At 53.8% G+C, this 14,716-nt stretch overlaps 5 protein-coding genes across 5 annotated transcripts; 3 read left to right on the top strand and 2 right to left on the bottom strand.

Moving 5' to 3' along the window:
* Positions 1-240: 240 nt before the first annotated feature.
* Positions 241-1,454, bottom strand: MAM_01867 (actin related protein 2/3 complex subunit; the record flags this gene model as incomplete). Its single annotated transcript, XM_040820666.1, has 3 exons — positions 241-281; positions 355-1,179; positions 1,253-1,454. 3 exons carry the CDS (start codon positions 1,452-1,454, stop codon positions 241-243), a joined length of 1,068 nt encoding a protein of 355 aa, XP_040681009.1.
* Positions 1,455-1,811: 357 nt separating this feature from the next.
* Positions 1,812-2,531, top strand: MAM_01866 (Nucleotide-binding, alpha-beta plait; the record flags this gene model as incomplete). The annotated part of the gene is made up of 3 exons (XM_040820665.1): positions 1,812-1,894; positions 1,959-2,175; positions 2,235-2,531. 3 exons carry the CDS (start codon positions 1,812-1,814, stop codon positions 2,529-2,531), a joined length of 597 nt encoding a protein of 198 aa, XP_040681008.1.
* Positions 2,532-3,962: 1,431 nt separating this feature from the next.
* Positions 3,963-6,217, top strand: MAM_01865 (mannosyl-oligosaccharide 1,2-alpha-mannosidase; the record flags this gene model as incomplete). Its single annotated transcript, XM_040820664.1, has 3 exons — positions 3,963-4,524; positions 4,604-5,943; positions 6,023-6,217. The coding sequence occupies 3 exons, from the start codon at positions 3,963-3,965 to the stop codon at positions 6,215-6,217; spliced, it is 2,097 nt and encodes a 698-aa protein (XP_040681007.1).
* Positions 6,218-7,859: 1,642 nt separating this feature from the next.
* On the top strand, positions 7,860-9,961 carry MAM_01864 (general amino-acid permease GAP1; the record flags this gene model as incomplete). Its single annotated transcript, XM_040820663.1, has 3 exons — positions 7,860-8,202; positions 8,579-8,780; positions 8,899-9,961. The coding sequence occupies 3 exons, from the start codon at positions 7,860-7,862 to the stop codon at positions 9,959-9,961; spliced, it is 1,608 nt and encodes a 535-aa protein (XP_040681006.1).
* A 798-nt stretch (positions 9,962-10,759) lies between these two features.
* MAM_01863 (uncharacterized protein) lies at positions 10,760-12,498 on the bottom strand (the record flags this gene model as incomplete). The annotated part of the gene is made up of 2 exons (XM_040820662.1): positions 10,760-12,094; positions 12,196-12,498. 2 exons carry the CDS (start codon positions 12,496-12,498, stop codon positions 10,760-10,762), a joined length of 1,638 nt encoding a protein of 545 aa, XP_040681005.1.
* Between the last annotated feature and the right edge of the window lie 2,218 nt (positions 12,499-14,716).

The following is a 14,716-nucleotide window of genomic DNA, read 5'->3' as shown; positions in this document are numbered from 1 at the left end:
GGTACATGACGGGTAGCTAGGTTCAGCTAGTGCAAATCAAAACTGTACAAATGCACCCACCGGGCCCGTAGCGTGAAAGGTTTCATTGTCAGTAATTGGGAGAAGCACTGGAATCTAATTGCCTTGATATCATTTTTGATTTGGGCTGCAATATGGTTACACACAGCTAATGGGACATAATACAAAGTCTATGCCTATTCATTTTGACAATACCTTGTCCAGTTGCTACATGCATCCGTTTTAGGCATTCCAAATAACGACGCGACCGTCGACACCGCTTGCTGTAACTATAATTAGCGCTTTGTATTAAAAAAAGAAAGAGAGAAAAAGACATGTCGTATGTGGTACACGCACAACTAAACCTAGTGACTCGGCCGCCAGAAGACTCAAAAGGACGGATGGTCGTAATCGTATTTTGATGGATGGTTTTTAGCTGCGTGTCGTCCTTAATTTTGCCCTTGAGATCCATTTGTCTGAACATGTTGAGGGCTGACTCCTCACGCTGAGCTCCGGCATCACGGCCCTTGGGCTCAACAGTACCCGCAAGCTGCCAGCCTGACTCGCCGCCCTTGAAGCGGAAAGCCTCGCAATCGTAGCCGGCGGCAATAATCTCATCCTCGCTCTTCCAGATCAAGCTTTTGAATGGCAAGAGCTGCGTCAAGACGGTGAGAATGGCGCGGGGCGGCTGTTCGGGGCCAGAAGGATAGACGATAGTAACGCTACTGTCGTGAGCGGCAAAGGCAAGGCTGTTACCGCTTGGGGAGAATGCAACAGAGTGAACCCAGCCAGCAGAGTTGTTTAAGAACTCTCCACAAACGGTGTTGAAAGGGAGCCTCTCGCCCCAAACACTGGGATCGGGCTTCGCGTCAACTCCTTTGATAAAGCTAGAGAAGACTCTAGCGTGGGCATCAGTTGAACCGGCGGCCAGGAGCACCGAGTTTGGATGCCATGCAACACTCGTGATGGTGCTGCGGATAGGCTTCTTCAGGTGCTTGGACACCCACCAATCATTCTCCTCTTCGAAGTAGCAGATGGCAATGACCCGATCGCCGGAGCCAACGGCGAACTTGGTTTCGGAGGGGGACCATCGAACGAACGTAGCAGCTCTACTGATTCGGAGAAGGACAAGAGTAGGTTTGTGCCCTGTGGGGGATGGTTCCCAGACCAAAGCGTTTCGATCTATTCTGTGTTAACTGCAGATACAAATCCTAGATGCTAGATAGAGTCTTGCCCTGAGAACAAGTGACAATACGACCGCTGTGGGGAGCAATATCCACACTAGTGACCGTCTTGTCATGGCCCTTTAGCTCATCTTTGAGCTTGAATGCATTTCCAACTCTTCCATACAGCTCGACATATGAGTCTCGGGCGACAGCAAGCGTGCCATCCTCGGCCGAAAACGAGTGGTCCGCAATGGGGTTGTGGAACAAGTGGTGAACCTCGGGAGCTGCCATACTAGTCGGTCGTTATATTTGCGATAGGAGTAGCTCTCCACTACCGCAGCAGAAGGAAATAGAATCGTAAGTAACGGTTGATGAACGCGACGGTGATGACGGCGGGGTTCCGATTCTGCAGGAAGGTCTTCAAGTTACGTATTGCGAGGAGGGTACGTACCTACAAGGCGGAGCTCGGACCACCCTAGCTAGTGGGCAGTTCGCAGAAAACTCCATCCCTCAATCCACAGCATTATTTCACCTGCAACCGCGTCTCACGACTAGATTCAATTTATTGAACCAACTCCCACGAGCACATAGGAAGAAACATTGTATAGGAATATTTCTTCAAAAAATATAGATAGCCATTGAGTCGCCATGGCCACAGTCGTTCCTACTCGCGGCCTGGTGCCGAACGCTTCCCTGCCGGCCAAGGTTCAGCCTATCCCTCCCAATCAGACGTGAGTGCGCCAGATCATGCCCGACTCCCTCCCCTTCCCTTAAGCTTCTATTTAACGCTTTTAGGCTCTACGTAACGAATCTTCCGTCTTCGAAAATACAAAAAGCCGATCTTCGAACTGCGTTATACCTTCTCTTTTCGACGTACGGACCGGTCTTGGATGTCGTGGCTCTGAAAACGATGTCCATGCGAGGGCAAGCACATATTGTCTACCGGGATGTACAGACAGCTACCCAAGCCATGAGATCTTTGGAAGGACAAGCATTTCTGGGTCGTCAACTCGTGAGTGCCACCAAAATTTCTTCGCGAACTCAGACATTGACGAGCAACCCAAATCATAGAAAATTCAATATGCCAAGTCGAAGTCGCACTTTGTTTCCAAGCTGGATGGCACTTTCAAGATGCCCAACGCGTCCGGCGCCGCAGTGGTTGAACAAACACAACTCCAGCAAAGCATTTTCAATGCGCCACCGCCTGGCGTTGTTGTGCCTCCGAAACCTCCTGCTCCGGTTGACCAAGTCATGAAGGACGCGGGTACGCCGGAAAGCCGCGGCCAGAAGCGGGGACGAGAAGACGAAGACGAAGACGAGGAAAGCGCAAGCGACGTGGCCATGGAGGAGGATAGTGATGATGAATGAACTTCAACCGAATCAGACGAACGATATTGTAAGCCGACAGCATAGCGTCCCATTCAAGACCACGCGAGGCTTCATTGAAATGCCATTTCTTTGGGCATCCACAGGCCTACACATCCTCCAACTAAGCCGAGCCAAACCATCAAGTAGTCCTGCGTGGAGCATTTGAAGTTTGATATGGCCTCTCCGAGTAAGCATGGATGTACGAAGAAGGAGGGGACTCCGGTTACAGGGTGATGCTACAGAATCCGACAAGCATGAGTCTCATGAGTTCAATCAAAGACTGCAAGTATTTGCAAGACTCACATCTGCGGAGATACCACCAATTCCCCCAAGCCCTCGGAGACCTTCCTTGTGCTCATCGGGGACGAGACGACGAAATACGGTGTCAATATTGAAGGCAGGCTCATCTGGAGGCAGACCATGAAGGCTAAACCAAAGGCATGGAATCCTATATGTAGGATGAAGATGAATTTCATAGGTTACGGTCTCAGTGGCTTGAGACATGGATTTGACGATTGCGGCCTCGGATCATATACAGTGAGCATATGACATAAAACCGTGAATATAAATACGGCATACCTCGTCCGATTCATGATGAATCATTCTTTCATCTGCCATCGGAATGTCACCGGCTGCTGGGGATGAGGATATTGTAAATCCGTCCAAACTCAGATCAAGGTCATCCGACACTTGGAGTGGGCGCGCAATTTGAATATACGTGGTATATCCTCCCTCGGTAGAAGAAGTCAAGTCGAGAGCTGTGCACACTTTTAGCCTCCACCGCTTTCTCAGCGGACCTAAATTTGCACGGCAGTATCGGCTGCCAAGGTGATTACAAGCTGCTGCGAATTCTTCCGGGTTGAGGAACGGGTAATCTTCGATATCCATGCTCGGGTGCCTCCTGTGTCGAGAACGAGGACGATTTCAGAGAGGCCCTGAGGGGAAGAGCATGCCTTCAATACAACAAATGCCAATAGACTGAGTTGTCTTTCACCCTCTTGGTTCCTTTCCTTTGGCATGTAGGTGATTGAATCGAAGGCATGGCTGCATTCTAGATGGCATAGAAGCGACAGGCGATCCTGATGATGACCAAGTTAAACCCTGTGCAGACTGGCACTGTGTGCACCAATAGATGTTGGATGATAGTGCTCCATTTTTCTGTGCTCACCTAACTAAGTTTTTGTTGGGGAGATATAACTGTTACTAAGTTAGGAAAGGTGACCTTTTTGTGAAATTTTGTGGAAAGATTCAGGCCAAGTTGTGAAAGCGCCTGTGTTGTGGACCACCGCCGATGGCGATGGACTGCGACCACACACGTCGCACAGGCTTTGACTCTTGACCTGCGTGCTGTCGGTCCTGAATCCTGATACTCACGAGTCACGGCCAGAGCGCAGCTTCCTGAGCCCAGCACGATATGAGCCGGCCGGCCCAATGCTCCGCGATCCATTTGACATCCATCGCAAGAACGCGTTCCAAGCCACAGCTTTCCAAACAGTTCAGCAAATAAGGACGACGGCAGCGCATGTTGGCGCAGCGGCTATTGACATGTCGTTCAATATCCCTAAGAATGTACCCAACTTCGGAGCACCGCATCGAGACCTCGAGGACAGGGCCTGGGCAGCGCTATCGCGAGGCAAAGAGGGTGCCTCGCGTGCCTTTACAAGCGGCGTCCAGAGCAAATTGTCCCATTATTTCGACGACAAATCGTTGCCAATGTATAAAGACAAGCCGTACGGTCACGGCTACGGGACGAGGCGGTGGTGGCGGAGGAAACGAGTACCAATCATAATCGTCGCGCTCGTTTCGTTGACATTTCTCTGGTTGACAGGCTTCTTTGGCGGCAGCGGCGAGAAGCGTCCCTCGACGTCCAAATCTGCGTGGTCATGGCTGGGCATGCCCAGCATCCACAAAGCCGCCGATTGGGACCAAAGACGGCAGAGAGTTGTCGAAGCGTTCGAGTTGAGTTGGGATGCGTATTCGCGCTATGCTTGGGGTAAGATTCTACTTGACTCTTTTTTGTTCTCGGTGCATGCGCGGCTCTATTGGCTAAACGCGTTGCTTCGTTTCTTCAGGCTACGACGAGTATCACCCCATCGCAAAGACTGGCAGAAATATGGCGCCGAAAGGACTGGGTTGGATTATCATCGATTCACTGGACACGATGATGTTGATGAATCTGACGTCCCGAGTAGAGCATGCTCGTGAATGGCTGTCCAAGTCATTAACTTGGGACCAAGATCAGGATGTCAATACGTTCGAAACTACGATTCGCATGCTCGGCGGTCTCCTCTCCGCCCATTACCTTTCCAACGAATACCCCAATCTGGCTCCCGTCGTCGACGATGACCATGGGAAGCCGGGCGAGGACCTATACTTGGAAAAGGCGAAGGATTTGGCTGACCGACTGATGGCTGCATTTGAGTCCGAATCTGGCGTTCCTTATGCCAGTGTGAACCTTGGCAAGATGAAGGGCCTGCCCTCGCATGCGGACGGCGGCGCCTCTTCCACCGCCGAAGCGACCACTATTCAACTTGAATTTAAATACCTGGCAAAACTGACCGGCGAGACTAATTTCTGGGAAAAGGCTGAAAAGGTCATGGAAGTCGTTGACAGCAATGGCGCCAAGGGTGGCCTGGTCCCCATCTACCTCCACCCCGCGACTGGAGAATTCCGAGGCTCAAATATTCGCTTGGGAAGCCGGGGTGACTCGTACTATGAGTATCTCATCAAGCAGTACCTGCAGACGAACAAGCAGGAACCGGTATACGAAGAAATGTGGGACGAAGCTCTCGAAGGCGTCCGCAGGCACCTCATCACGTACACGGAACCGACTGGCTATACCATCATTGGGGAACGACCAAGCGGATTGGACGGCCATCTGCACCCCAAGATGGACCACCTCGTGTGCTTCATGCCTGGAACAATAGCCCTGGGTGCCACGGGTGGACTGGCGGAAGCAGAGGCGCGCAAGCTCCCTTCCTGGAACAAAAAGAAGGATGACGAAATGAAACTCGCCCGGGAGCTGATGCAAACTTGCTGGGGCATGTACAAGGCCATGGCCACCGGGCTGGCGGCCGAGATCACCCACTTCAAGATTGCAGAACCGCCTCGGCCCGAATCTGCACCTCATCACCCTCCGGCAGACTTTGACCCCAACCCGCAAGCCAGCTGGCGTCAAGACTTCCAAATCCAGCCCAACGATGCACACAATCTGCAACGACCAGAGACTGTGGAGAGCCTACTCTACATGTGGAGAATCACTGGTGATGTCAAATACCGCGAATGGGGCTGGGAAATGTTCGAGTCGTTTGTCAATTACACAGCTGTCGAGGACGGGGGCGGCTTCACGAGTTTGAGCAACGCCAATACGATTCCACCATTGACCAAGGACAACATGGAAAGTTTCTGGCTGGTAGGTCTAAGCATTGCCACGGATGTACGCTGCAGGTGACTTGGAACAGATGGCTGACCCTACATGTATCTGCCTGCAGGCTGAAACCTTGAAATACCTCTACCTCCTTTTCTCGCCGAACGACTTGTTGCCCTTGGACAAGGTTGTCTTCAACACCGAGGCGCACCCGCTGCCTCGATTCGACTTGGGCAGGCTCTTCTCGACTGGATGGAAGCGCAAACCTCGGGATGCACATGGAAATATCGTTGGAAAGATTGAGAGCGCATCTGCATAAAACGGCAATGGAGTTGAAATTGGCATCTGTTTGCATCTGACGGCGGCGGCAGTGTTCAGCTTCCCCTTGCCTAGACAGCTGATTTTTTTTCTTCTCTTTTCTTTTTCTTTTTATTCTTTTGTTGGGTTTAGTCAATTATATAATTCAATCAACTACTCTATTATCCAAATGAGCAAGAGTGGGATGATGGGCTTGCTGATGTCACGGAGCCAGGTACGGAGCAGAGACGGCGGGTGTTGACGACTGCACGTATGTCATACGTATCCACATCACGGTTCATTTGTGCCGAGGCAAGGCAGTTGAGAAGTTGGCGTCGGACGGGCTGGGGCTTGTGCGAACCCTTTCAGGGCTCTTGCACCGAGCCTCTGACACTGGTACGCTACTGGTACTTGAGACTACACGTTGATCATACTTGTACTACCTGAATCTTAACAACTTACGGAGTAGTAAGTAAGAAGTTACCCAAGTACCTAGGTACTTTAGCCAAGGGCACAGAGGCAACGCGGTGGGGCAACATATCAACTGGTGGAGAAACCTGGAGAGCCAGCCAGCAAGGCCCAACCAACCCCAGGCGGACGCCGGAAGCAATTTGATTGCAAAAGGTGGGCAACAGGTGCCGCCGACATCAGGGCATCAGGGCGTCAGGGCCTAGTGGCCATGTTCCTGGGGCGCTCGCGCTCGCGGCCGTCGTCCGAACCTCTGCATGAATACCCTTTAATTGTGTCCTCGTTGGTGAAACAAGAGCGGGCTTCGAGGCAACGTCGAGTTACGTCCGGAACCAGCCTGACTCCGGAGCAGCCCGTCGACGTTGCCATGTTGCATTCGGGATCTCAAGGCGAGAAGGCAGGCCAGCTGGCACCCACCAGGCCTCGGCCCACTAGTGTCAACCCCGTTGAGATAATCCCCGGAGGCACAGCGTGCGTGATTGCATTGCCAAACCTGCTGATCCTGGTCCTGAAAAACGCCACTGGCGTGTGTTGGCGTGTGCCGGCGTGTGCTGGCGCCCATCCCCATCCGCCGTCCCCCATCCCCCCATGCCCCTCCAAACCTTGGGGACACGAACTAGCGACGCGCGGAACCAACAACGTCCAGCCTGACCATTGACCATGCTTACCATCCATCTTTGGCAGGCTTCCTCTCCGACGCTAAGGAAAGCCTAGCCTGTTCCTATATTGCGAGTGTGAGCAGGTCGGGAGAGTGAGGAGTGAACCGACGCGTTGCCCATCATCCATCGTCCGGCCGACACGTACGACGACTCTTCTACATCCCCTCCTTCGTGCTCTCTCCCTCTCGCACATTGTACCACGCGGATTCGGATTCCATCCCTCGAGGTTTCGCGACATGTGCCATTGGCGCCGGCGCCCCTGATCTTGGACCGTTGACCGCGCAGACATTGACCGCCGAGCGACATCCGGCTGTCGATGGCGTTGACTATGGTGTAGCCGAACCAGCTTTGAGTCTCAATCAGCGGCCATTTCGGCATCATGTCTGCATAGTTGCCTGGTCATTGAAACTTGAAATAGCAGGCATTCGACTTTTTTGCCAACCTCGATATCGGCTCTGCCCTTCCGCCGGGCTGCTTGGTGCCGTCACCTCACACGAGCCTGCGTCGCCAAACCCAAGATTCCAACCATCATTGAGCATGGCACCGCCACCAGATATCGAGCTGAACCCTCTGCAGAATTTCAAGGGCAAAGCAGAGTCCTTGACGCACGGCAGTTCCCACAGTATGCGCGAGCCGGAATACCTCGACGACCAACCGCCGCCCCGCTTTCAACGCTTTCTCGATAGCTTCAAGCGGGATACCGACCATTCGTTCTTCCCGAGCGATCACCTCAGCCAAGTCAACAGTCATTCTGGCCAACGGCAATATGGACGTAATTACTACGACCTGCGCTTGGCAGCCTTCGAGTCCGCAAACACCGGACTGGCGAGGAAGCTCAAGGGCAGACATTTGCAGATGATTGCGATAGGTGGTTCCATAGGTATGTTGGCCGTCCACGCCCTTCCCTTCCCTTCGTTTCAAGTTACGTCACACCCCTTTTTTCTGACCTTGGTGGCGCCGTATAGGTACTGGTCTCTTCGTCGCTTCGGGCGCCGCATTACAGTCCGGCGGTCCAGCATCATTACTTATTGCGTTTAGCATCGTCGGCATTATGCTATATTGCACGTGTCAGGCTCTTGGCGAACTAGCCGTACTGTTTCCGATTGCCGGGTCCTTCTCATCGTGGGCAACGCGTTTTCTCGACCCGTCGTGGGGGTTTGCAATGGGTTGGAAGTTAGTTCGCGCCCTTCCCCGCCCCTCCCCGTGGGCTGAAGACGATATTTCATGCTAATCAAGCCTATCCCGTAGCTACGCAGTGCAATGGCTCACCGTCTTGCCGCTCGAAATCATAGCCGCGTCTCTGACAATCAGCTACTGGGGCGATGCGCTGCCAAAGGCTGGTTTCGTCGGCATGTTCCTTTTTGTAATCTTGGTGATTAACCTCTTCGGCGTCAAGGGCTATGGCGAGGCAGAGTTTACCTTTTCTATTGTCAAAGTCATCGCCGTCATCGGTTTCATGTACGCCTCGCCTCTCTTAGTTTTTTCCCGCTAGTCTTGACCACGCGCTCTTTTCTTATTCCCAAGCTTGCGCAGGCTGCTCAGGCTAGATATCTGGCTAACGCACGAATATCTGCAGTCTTCTCGGCGTTGTCCTCAACTGCGGCGGAACACCGGACAGAGGCTATATTGGCGGCGAGTTCTGGCACGAGCCAGGTGCCTTCAACAACGGCTTCAAGGGTCTCTGCAGCGTCTTCGTCACCGCAGCATTCGCCTTCACGGGCACGGAACTCGTGGGCCTCGCGGCGGCCGAAACGGCCAATCCACGCAAGTCCCTCCCAACGGCCATCAAACAGGTCTTCTGGCGAATATCACTCTTCTACGTCGTGGCCCTAGCGCTCGTCGGCCTCCTGGTCCCCTACACCGACCCTCGCCTCTTGGGCGGCGACAGCAGAGCCGACGCCAGGGCATCCCCCTTTGTCATCGCCATCGAAGAAGCCGGCATCGAGGTCCTGCCGTCCGTCATGAACGCCGTCATCCTCGTCGCCGTCCTGTCCGTCGGCAACTCTGCCGTCTTCGGCTCCTCGCGAACGCTCGCCGCCCTCGCCAACCTCCAACAAGCCCCCTCCATTCTCGGCTACGTCGACAAGCGCGGCCGGCCCCTCGTCGCCATCCTCGTCGCCGCCCTCCTCGGCCTCCTCGCCTTTCTGGCCGACCTGAGGGAGCAGGCCAGCGTGTTCGACTGGCTCCTCGCCATCTCGGGCCTCTCCACCGTCTTCACGTGGACGTCCATCTGCTTCTGCCACATCCGCTTCCGCCACGCCTGGGCCACCCGCGGCCGCCACCTCAACGAGATGGCGTACAACTCCCAAGTCGGCGTCGTCGGCTCCTACGTCGGCTTCATCCTCAACATCCTTGTCCTCATTGCCCAGTTCTGGGTCGGCGCCTTCCCCATCGGGTGGCAGGAAATGGCTGCCACCGAGGTCGCCGAAAACTTCTTCCTCAAGTTCATGGGCGTGCCCATCGTCCTCCTCTTCTACGTCCTGCACAAGCTGTACTACAGGACTAGTTTCGTCCGGATCCGCGACATGGACATCGACACCGGCAGGCGAGACTTTAACCTGTCGATTTTGATTGCGCACGAGAAGGAGGAGAAGGCTTCGTGGCCTACATGGAAGAGGTTCTACAAGTTTATGTGCTAATTGTCGTCGTATGTCGCGGGGGTTCGGGCGTCATGTATGCAGCACTCTTTTTTATTTTGTTTCCCCTGGGTGCGCGGGGTCCACATTTTTGTACTTGGCGATATCGTCTTGCATCGGCGTTTTACTGGGACTCGGCCTCGACGGCGTCGGAAGGAATGGAATCCCGTTTGTTGTTGTACGCACGGGTATGGATGGGCGGCTACTGTTATTTGACGACTTTGTGTACCAGCTACATGTATCGCCTGATTGACCGCACGTGGCCGGGAGGCACAGGCACCGGTATACCGTGTAGGAAGAGCACGAACTGACAGCAGGCATGCCCAGAACAAACGTCGGTTGCGTCGGTTGTGCTATGCGACCAAGTACACTATGTGCCTAAGACATACGATACGGGCTTTTAATACCTCATGACCACCCGCGGCATTGTAATTCCCCAGACTGTTGCACCAAGGAAGCAACACATGAAAAGAACAAGAAAGAGAGAGCAAACAAGTGTGGTGTGTGGTAGAGCATGTTTGAAAAAGACGGATACAAACTCAATTTCTGGGGGTCGAGTGCATGTCCAACATGGAGGGGATAGACAACGAGCTAAGAAACAAATTTCAGCAGAGTGGTACAGAAAAAGGCCCTCATGAATCATGAGCCGTTTAGGCGTATAAGTCGTCAATGCCAACGCAAACTCTTGGTACAACCTTGGCACAAAAAAGGGGCAAGACCCTGTTGTTGAACAATCCCGGCCCCGATGCCGGTCATCTTGTGGCGTATGCGTCAAATATGTCTAGCCTCGTTCCTCGCACCTTAAAAGTCCCAAAAGCTCTTTTGAGCGGCACCAGGGTTTGGCTTTCGTGACGTCGGCTTGGGGGCGTCATCGTCGCTGCCACCGCCATAGAGCCAGTCGCGGTTAGTACCCTTTCGTCCTCCCATGCCATCACCAGCAATGTTGATCTTGTTATCCTCCAAGAAGCGGCCCTCGCCTCGTTGCTTGTTTTCCTTCTGGGCGGTCGGTGATTTGTCGTAGGAAGACCAGTTGGCATCCATCATCTTGACAGCCTTCATCCGACCCTCTGGAATGTGGTGAGCGCGGGAGGACTCGGGAGCAGGCGACTCATCAGTCATGGCGAAGTGGGGATCAAAGTCGTTGCCACGGCCCTTCAAGTTGGTGATGTTGCCGAGAGCACGCTTCGGCTCGGGTGTAGCTCCCTCCTGGTCAAACAGCTTGTTCTTGTACAAGCCGAGTCCGTCATTGTGCATTGAACCTCGGGGGCGGGCATTGGCGCGCTCCTGGTGCGGCAGCTTCTCGCCGTCATCCTGTAGCTCAAAGTGAGTTTCGGCATCACGGCGAGCTTTCCCAACCGGGTGAGCTGAGTCATCTCCCATGTTGCTCGCCTCAGTGTCCCAGTGACGAACGTCCTGTGCTCGGTACTGCTTTGTAGGCTGAGACTTGTGGGGGGTGGTGAAGTCTTGGAAGTCCCACTGGCTATCATGCTTCGATTTCGGACGGTCCTCAAATGAGACACCCGGCTGGGGTCTGTCTTGAGGGTCGGATCCATCAGCAAAGTCGAAGTGGCTATACTTTTGAGGATTGGGCTTGATAAATCTGTTCTTGCTGGTCTTGGGCGTCGTATCTTCGTCCTCAACATGTTCTTGGCCCTCAAAGATACGCATAGGTTGTACGTTCTTGCCCTGCCCAGCCTTGCTCGGCGAGGCGGATCGGTGGCGGTCATGCCCTCCTCCGTAGTGCTCACCAGTGGGATCGTCACCCAAGACGTCGGCGAAAGACCGCTGTCCCTTACGGTGACCCGCATAAGGTGACACGACGGACGCGGACGCAGCAGCCTCCAGTTCCTCTCGGTTTCCAAATAGTTGCAGAGACGCATGGGGGTCGCGCATGGCGTTGTTGGAGCTGCCGCGGGTTCGGATGACGATGTCGTTGTGACTCTCGGGCTGCTTTGAGGCTGCGCCAGTTGACTTGAGGCACGACTGGATCAAGGTGAGTTGCTCTCTGCTATCCCTGATGGGCCAATTCCGTCCAGTCCTGCCAATGATTTCCATCTGCTTGAGCAGAGAGCCCTGATCCCATTGTTGACGAATTTGGAGAACCTTGCCTTCCTCGTTGAGCGTTACAATGTGAACCTACGTGTCACTAGTGTTAACGGTAGGCCACTTCTCCAGTGGCGTCGAGGCAGGCTGGCGCTGGGTGACCGCCAAGCTTGAAGCAACAGGTGGGAACTCACAATAGAGAGATGAGCAACGCGATCCGACAAGAAGTTGTCGTCCAGGCCGGGAAGGTAAGCGCCACCACTAGTTTGGAACTCCAGGGCCGTGTCGATTTCGGCTGCAACAACAGACTGTCCATCGACAAGGTTCAGGAATTCCTGCTTCTTGACCTTTACCTGCTTCTGGTGGGTGTTGAGGTGCTTGATGATCTCGGTAGCGCCAAAGATGGACGTAGTGGTGGTAACGTAGTGCAGCGAGGCATTGTCTGCCAGCAGGGAGGAGCTGGGAGAAGCCAAGAACTGCTTGTACACAGAAGCCATGGTCTATCTTGGTCGCTGTCGACGCGCGGAATCAAGACGCGTTGAGGTTGAAGATGGGATGAAAGCGTTTGGGGGGGAGGCGGGGAGCGCCAACTTTTGTTTGTTGTTCCAGTCTGTTGTCGATTACGAGGGGTAAGGACCTTGTTCAGCGGGGCAGAAGAAGATTTGCTGTCAGTTGCCGTTGTTTCTGTTTTGGCTTTGACAGGACAATGGGCGCTTGGCGATTTCGCATGGACGAGGGACAACGAAGGCAGAGGATGAAGAATGACGGAAACGAGAAACGGGAGTAACTTGTCAAGGATGAATTTTTTGGCTTTTTTTTATTGATCAATCACAAGCAGACGACGACCAGGCTGGACTTTTGCGTCGACGAGGACTGGAGCCACAAGTTTGCAGAACCAGGGACCGTGACGCGGTGACGAGTTGACGAGTTGACGACTGGGGGGTGTCGAGGCGTCGAGGTGTCTCGACCCTGGCGAGGGACCCATTTAAGTACATACCTACCTACTTAAGTACTTAAGTACTGAAGTGCCTGCGTAGGTAGGTACCTAGTACTGGTAATTTCATCAAACGGGATGGGCAAATGCCGGACGTTATAGGTACCTACTTAGGTAAGTACTTAAGTACTTACTCCGCATGAACACTGCACCACTGGCCCTGGCACTGGTGGTTTTCATCATTAATTTAAGTCCTTGTTAGACCTATAAGCACGTACAGAGTCTAAGTAGTTACTAGTGCCGATGCTTGGGTAATAGCGCGTCTCATCAATGACATTGATTTGCCTGCCGGGTGCGGGGAACACACTGCACAATGAAGGACCAGGTAAGGGGAAGCGCAGGGGCATCATCTCGTGGCACCTGAGGCAAAGGAACAGCAGGGCACTAAGCCTCTAGTCTCTAGTGCAAGGGGAGCCGACACGAGTGCACGGGGGAAACCACGTCCTTGAGCGCTGTCTTGTTGGAATGGGTTGTGACCGAGCACGGCGTATCTGGGTGCGTGCTCCGTGATGGAATTTCTTGACTTGATCCGTTGAACGCCCTGCACAATCGGCGTTGCCATGGCGGCGGTCGCGCTGGGACGCGTCTGCTCAGGTACTGGTAAGTACGGAGTACCTACCGGGGCACTCCGCACATACCTGGGTCCCTAGGTACCCTACTTAGGAAGTACTTAAGTAGATTCTAAGTAGGTACCTAAGTACTTAAGTTCTTATTTGAGTACGTTCTTGGGTATCCACACTCTCCATGTGCCTCCATGCAGGAACTCACCATGCAGGTACTCGAGTCGCCGCACGCAGCACCCCACGCAGCTTGGGTCAAAACTTGACCCTGAGTACTCCGTACCTTACCTCCAATGCCCACCTAGCCAAGTATGTACCTAGGCACTTAGTTATTTCATCCGGCGACACATGAGCATGAGTGGTGCTGATTGACAAGTGAGTGCAATGCTAGTCTTGTAGAGTTGGCAATACGGATTAACCCAGTGGTCAAGTACCTAGCTTGCCACTTAAGTACTGACCGCGTACCAAACTTCCCCCCAGACTCTGTAACCAGACCCAAGCCGAGGCCGCTCGGCCAGACGCCATGTGTTCAATACCATTCCATGACCATGTCAGCCCATGGTCGATGGTCGAAGAAGGCAGCAGTTCAAGCTGGAGTACCTACTACGGAGTACCCTACCTAGGTAGAAAATTGTTGGTAACGAGGATAGTTCTGATATTATCCTGAGGCTGCATCGAAACACTCTCTGTGACCGGCTTTTCTAACCTGGTCCGAATCATGGCAGTGCGGCGGCATTGGCGGATAGAGAAGATGATCAAGTTGAAACATATCACAATTGTCGGCAAGCTGCAAGCGGAAACGAATGTCCGAAACCCAGTCTAGTCGTTGACCAGTCACAAGCCACACTGCTTGTGAATCCGAGCGCCTCCCGACCCGCCTGGCGCGTACGCCCGTCCGCACAAGTCGCAGCCTGCGCCACAATTGCCCTCCGTCGGAGAGCCGCCCATTGCTGACGTTATAGCTTTAGCTGCTGCGAGACAGCCGCATGTGTTCTCGAGTCCTCCTCGAGTCCTCGACACCATCTTGGATCTTGGATTGCGCGCACCTGGCAGGTCCGGCGTCCTCCCGTGCTCCGAAGCTCGCTCTAACCACCCTTGAAAACCTCCCTTCACTCGTCGTCACCACTTGATGATACCAGTGACGCCCGTTCCTTCGTCACG

Source organism: Metarhizium album, assembly GCF_000804445.1.
Source record: "Metarhizium album ARSEF 1941 chromosome Unknown scaffold_3, whole genome shotgun sequence".
NCBI lineage: Eukaryota > Fungi > Ascomycota > Sordariomycetes > Hypocreales > Clavicipitaceae > Metarhizium > Metarhizium album.
This window is presented reverse-complemented; position numbering and strand designations above follow the sequence as displayed.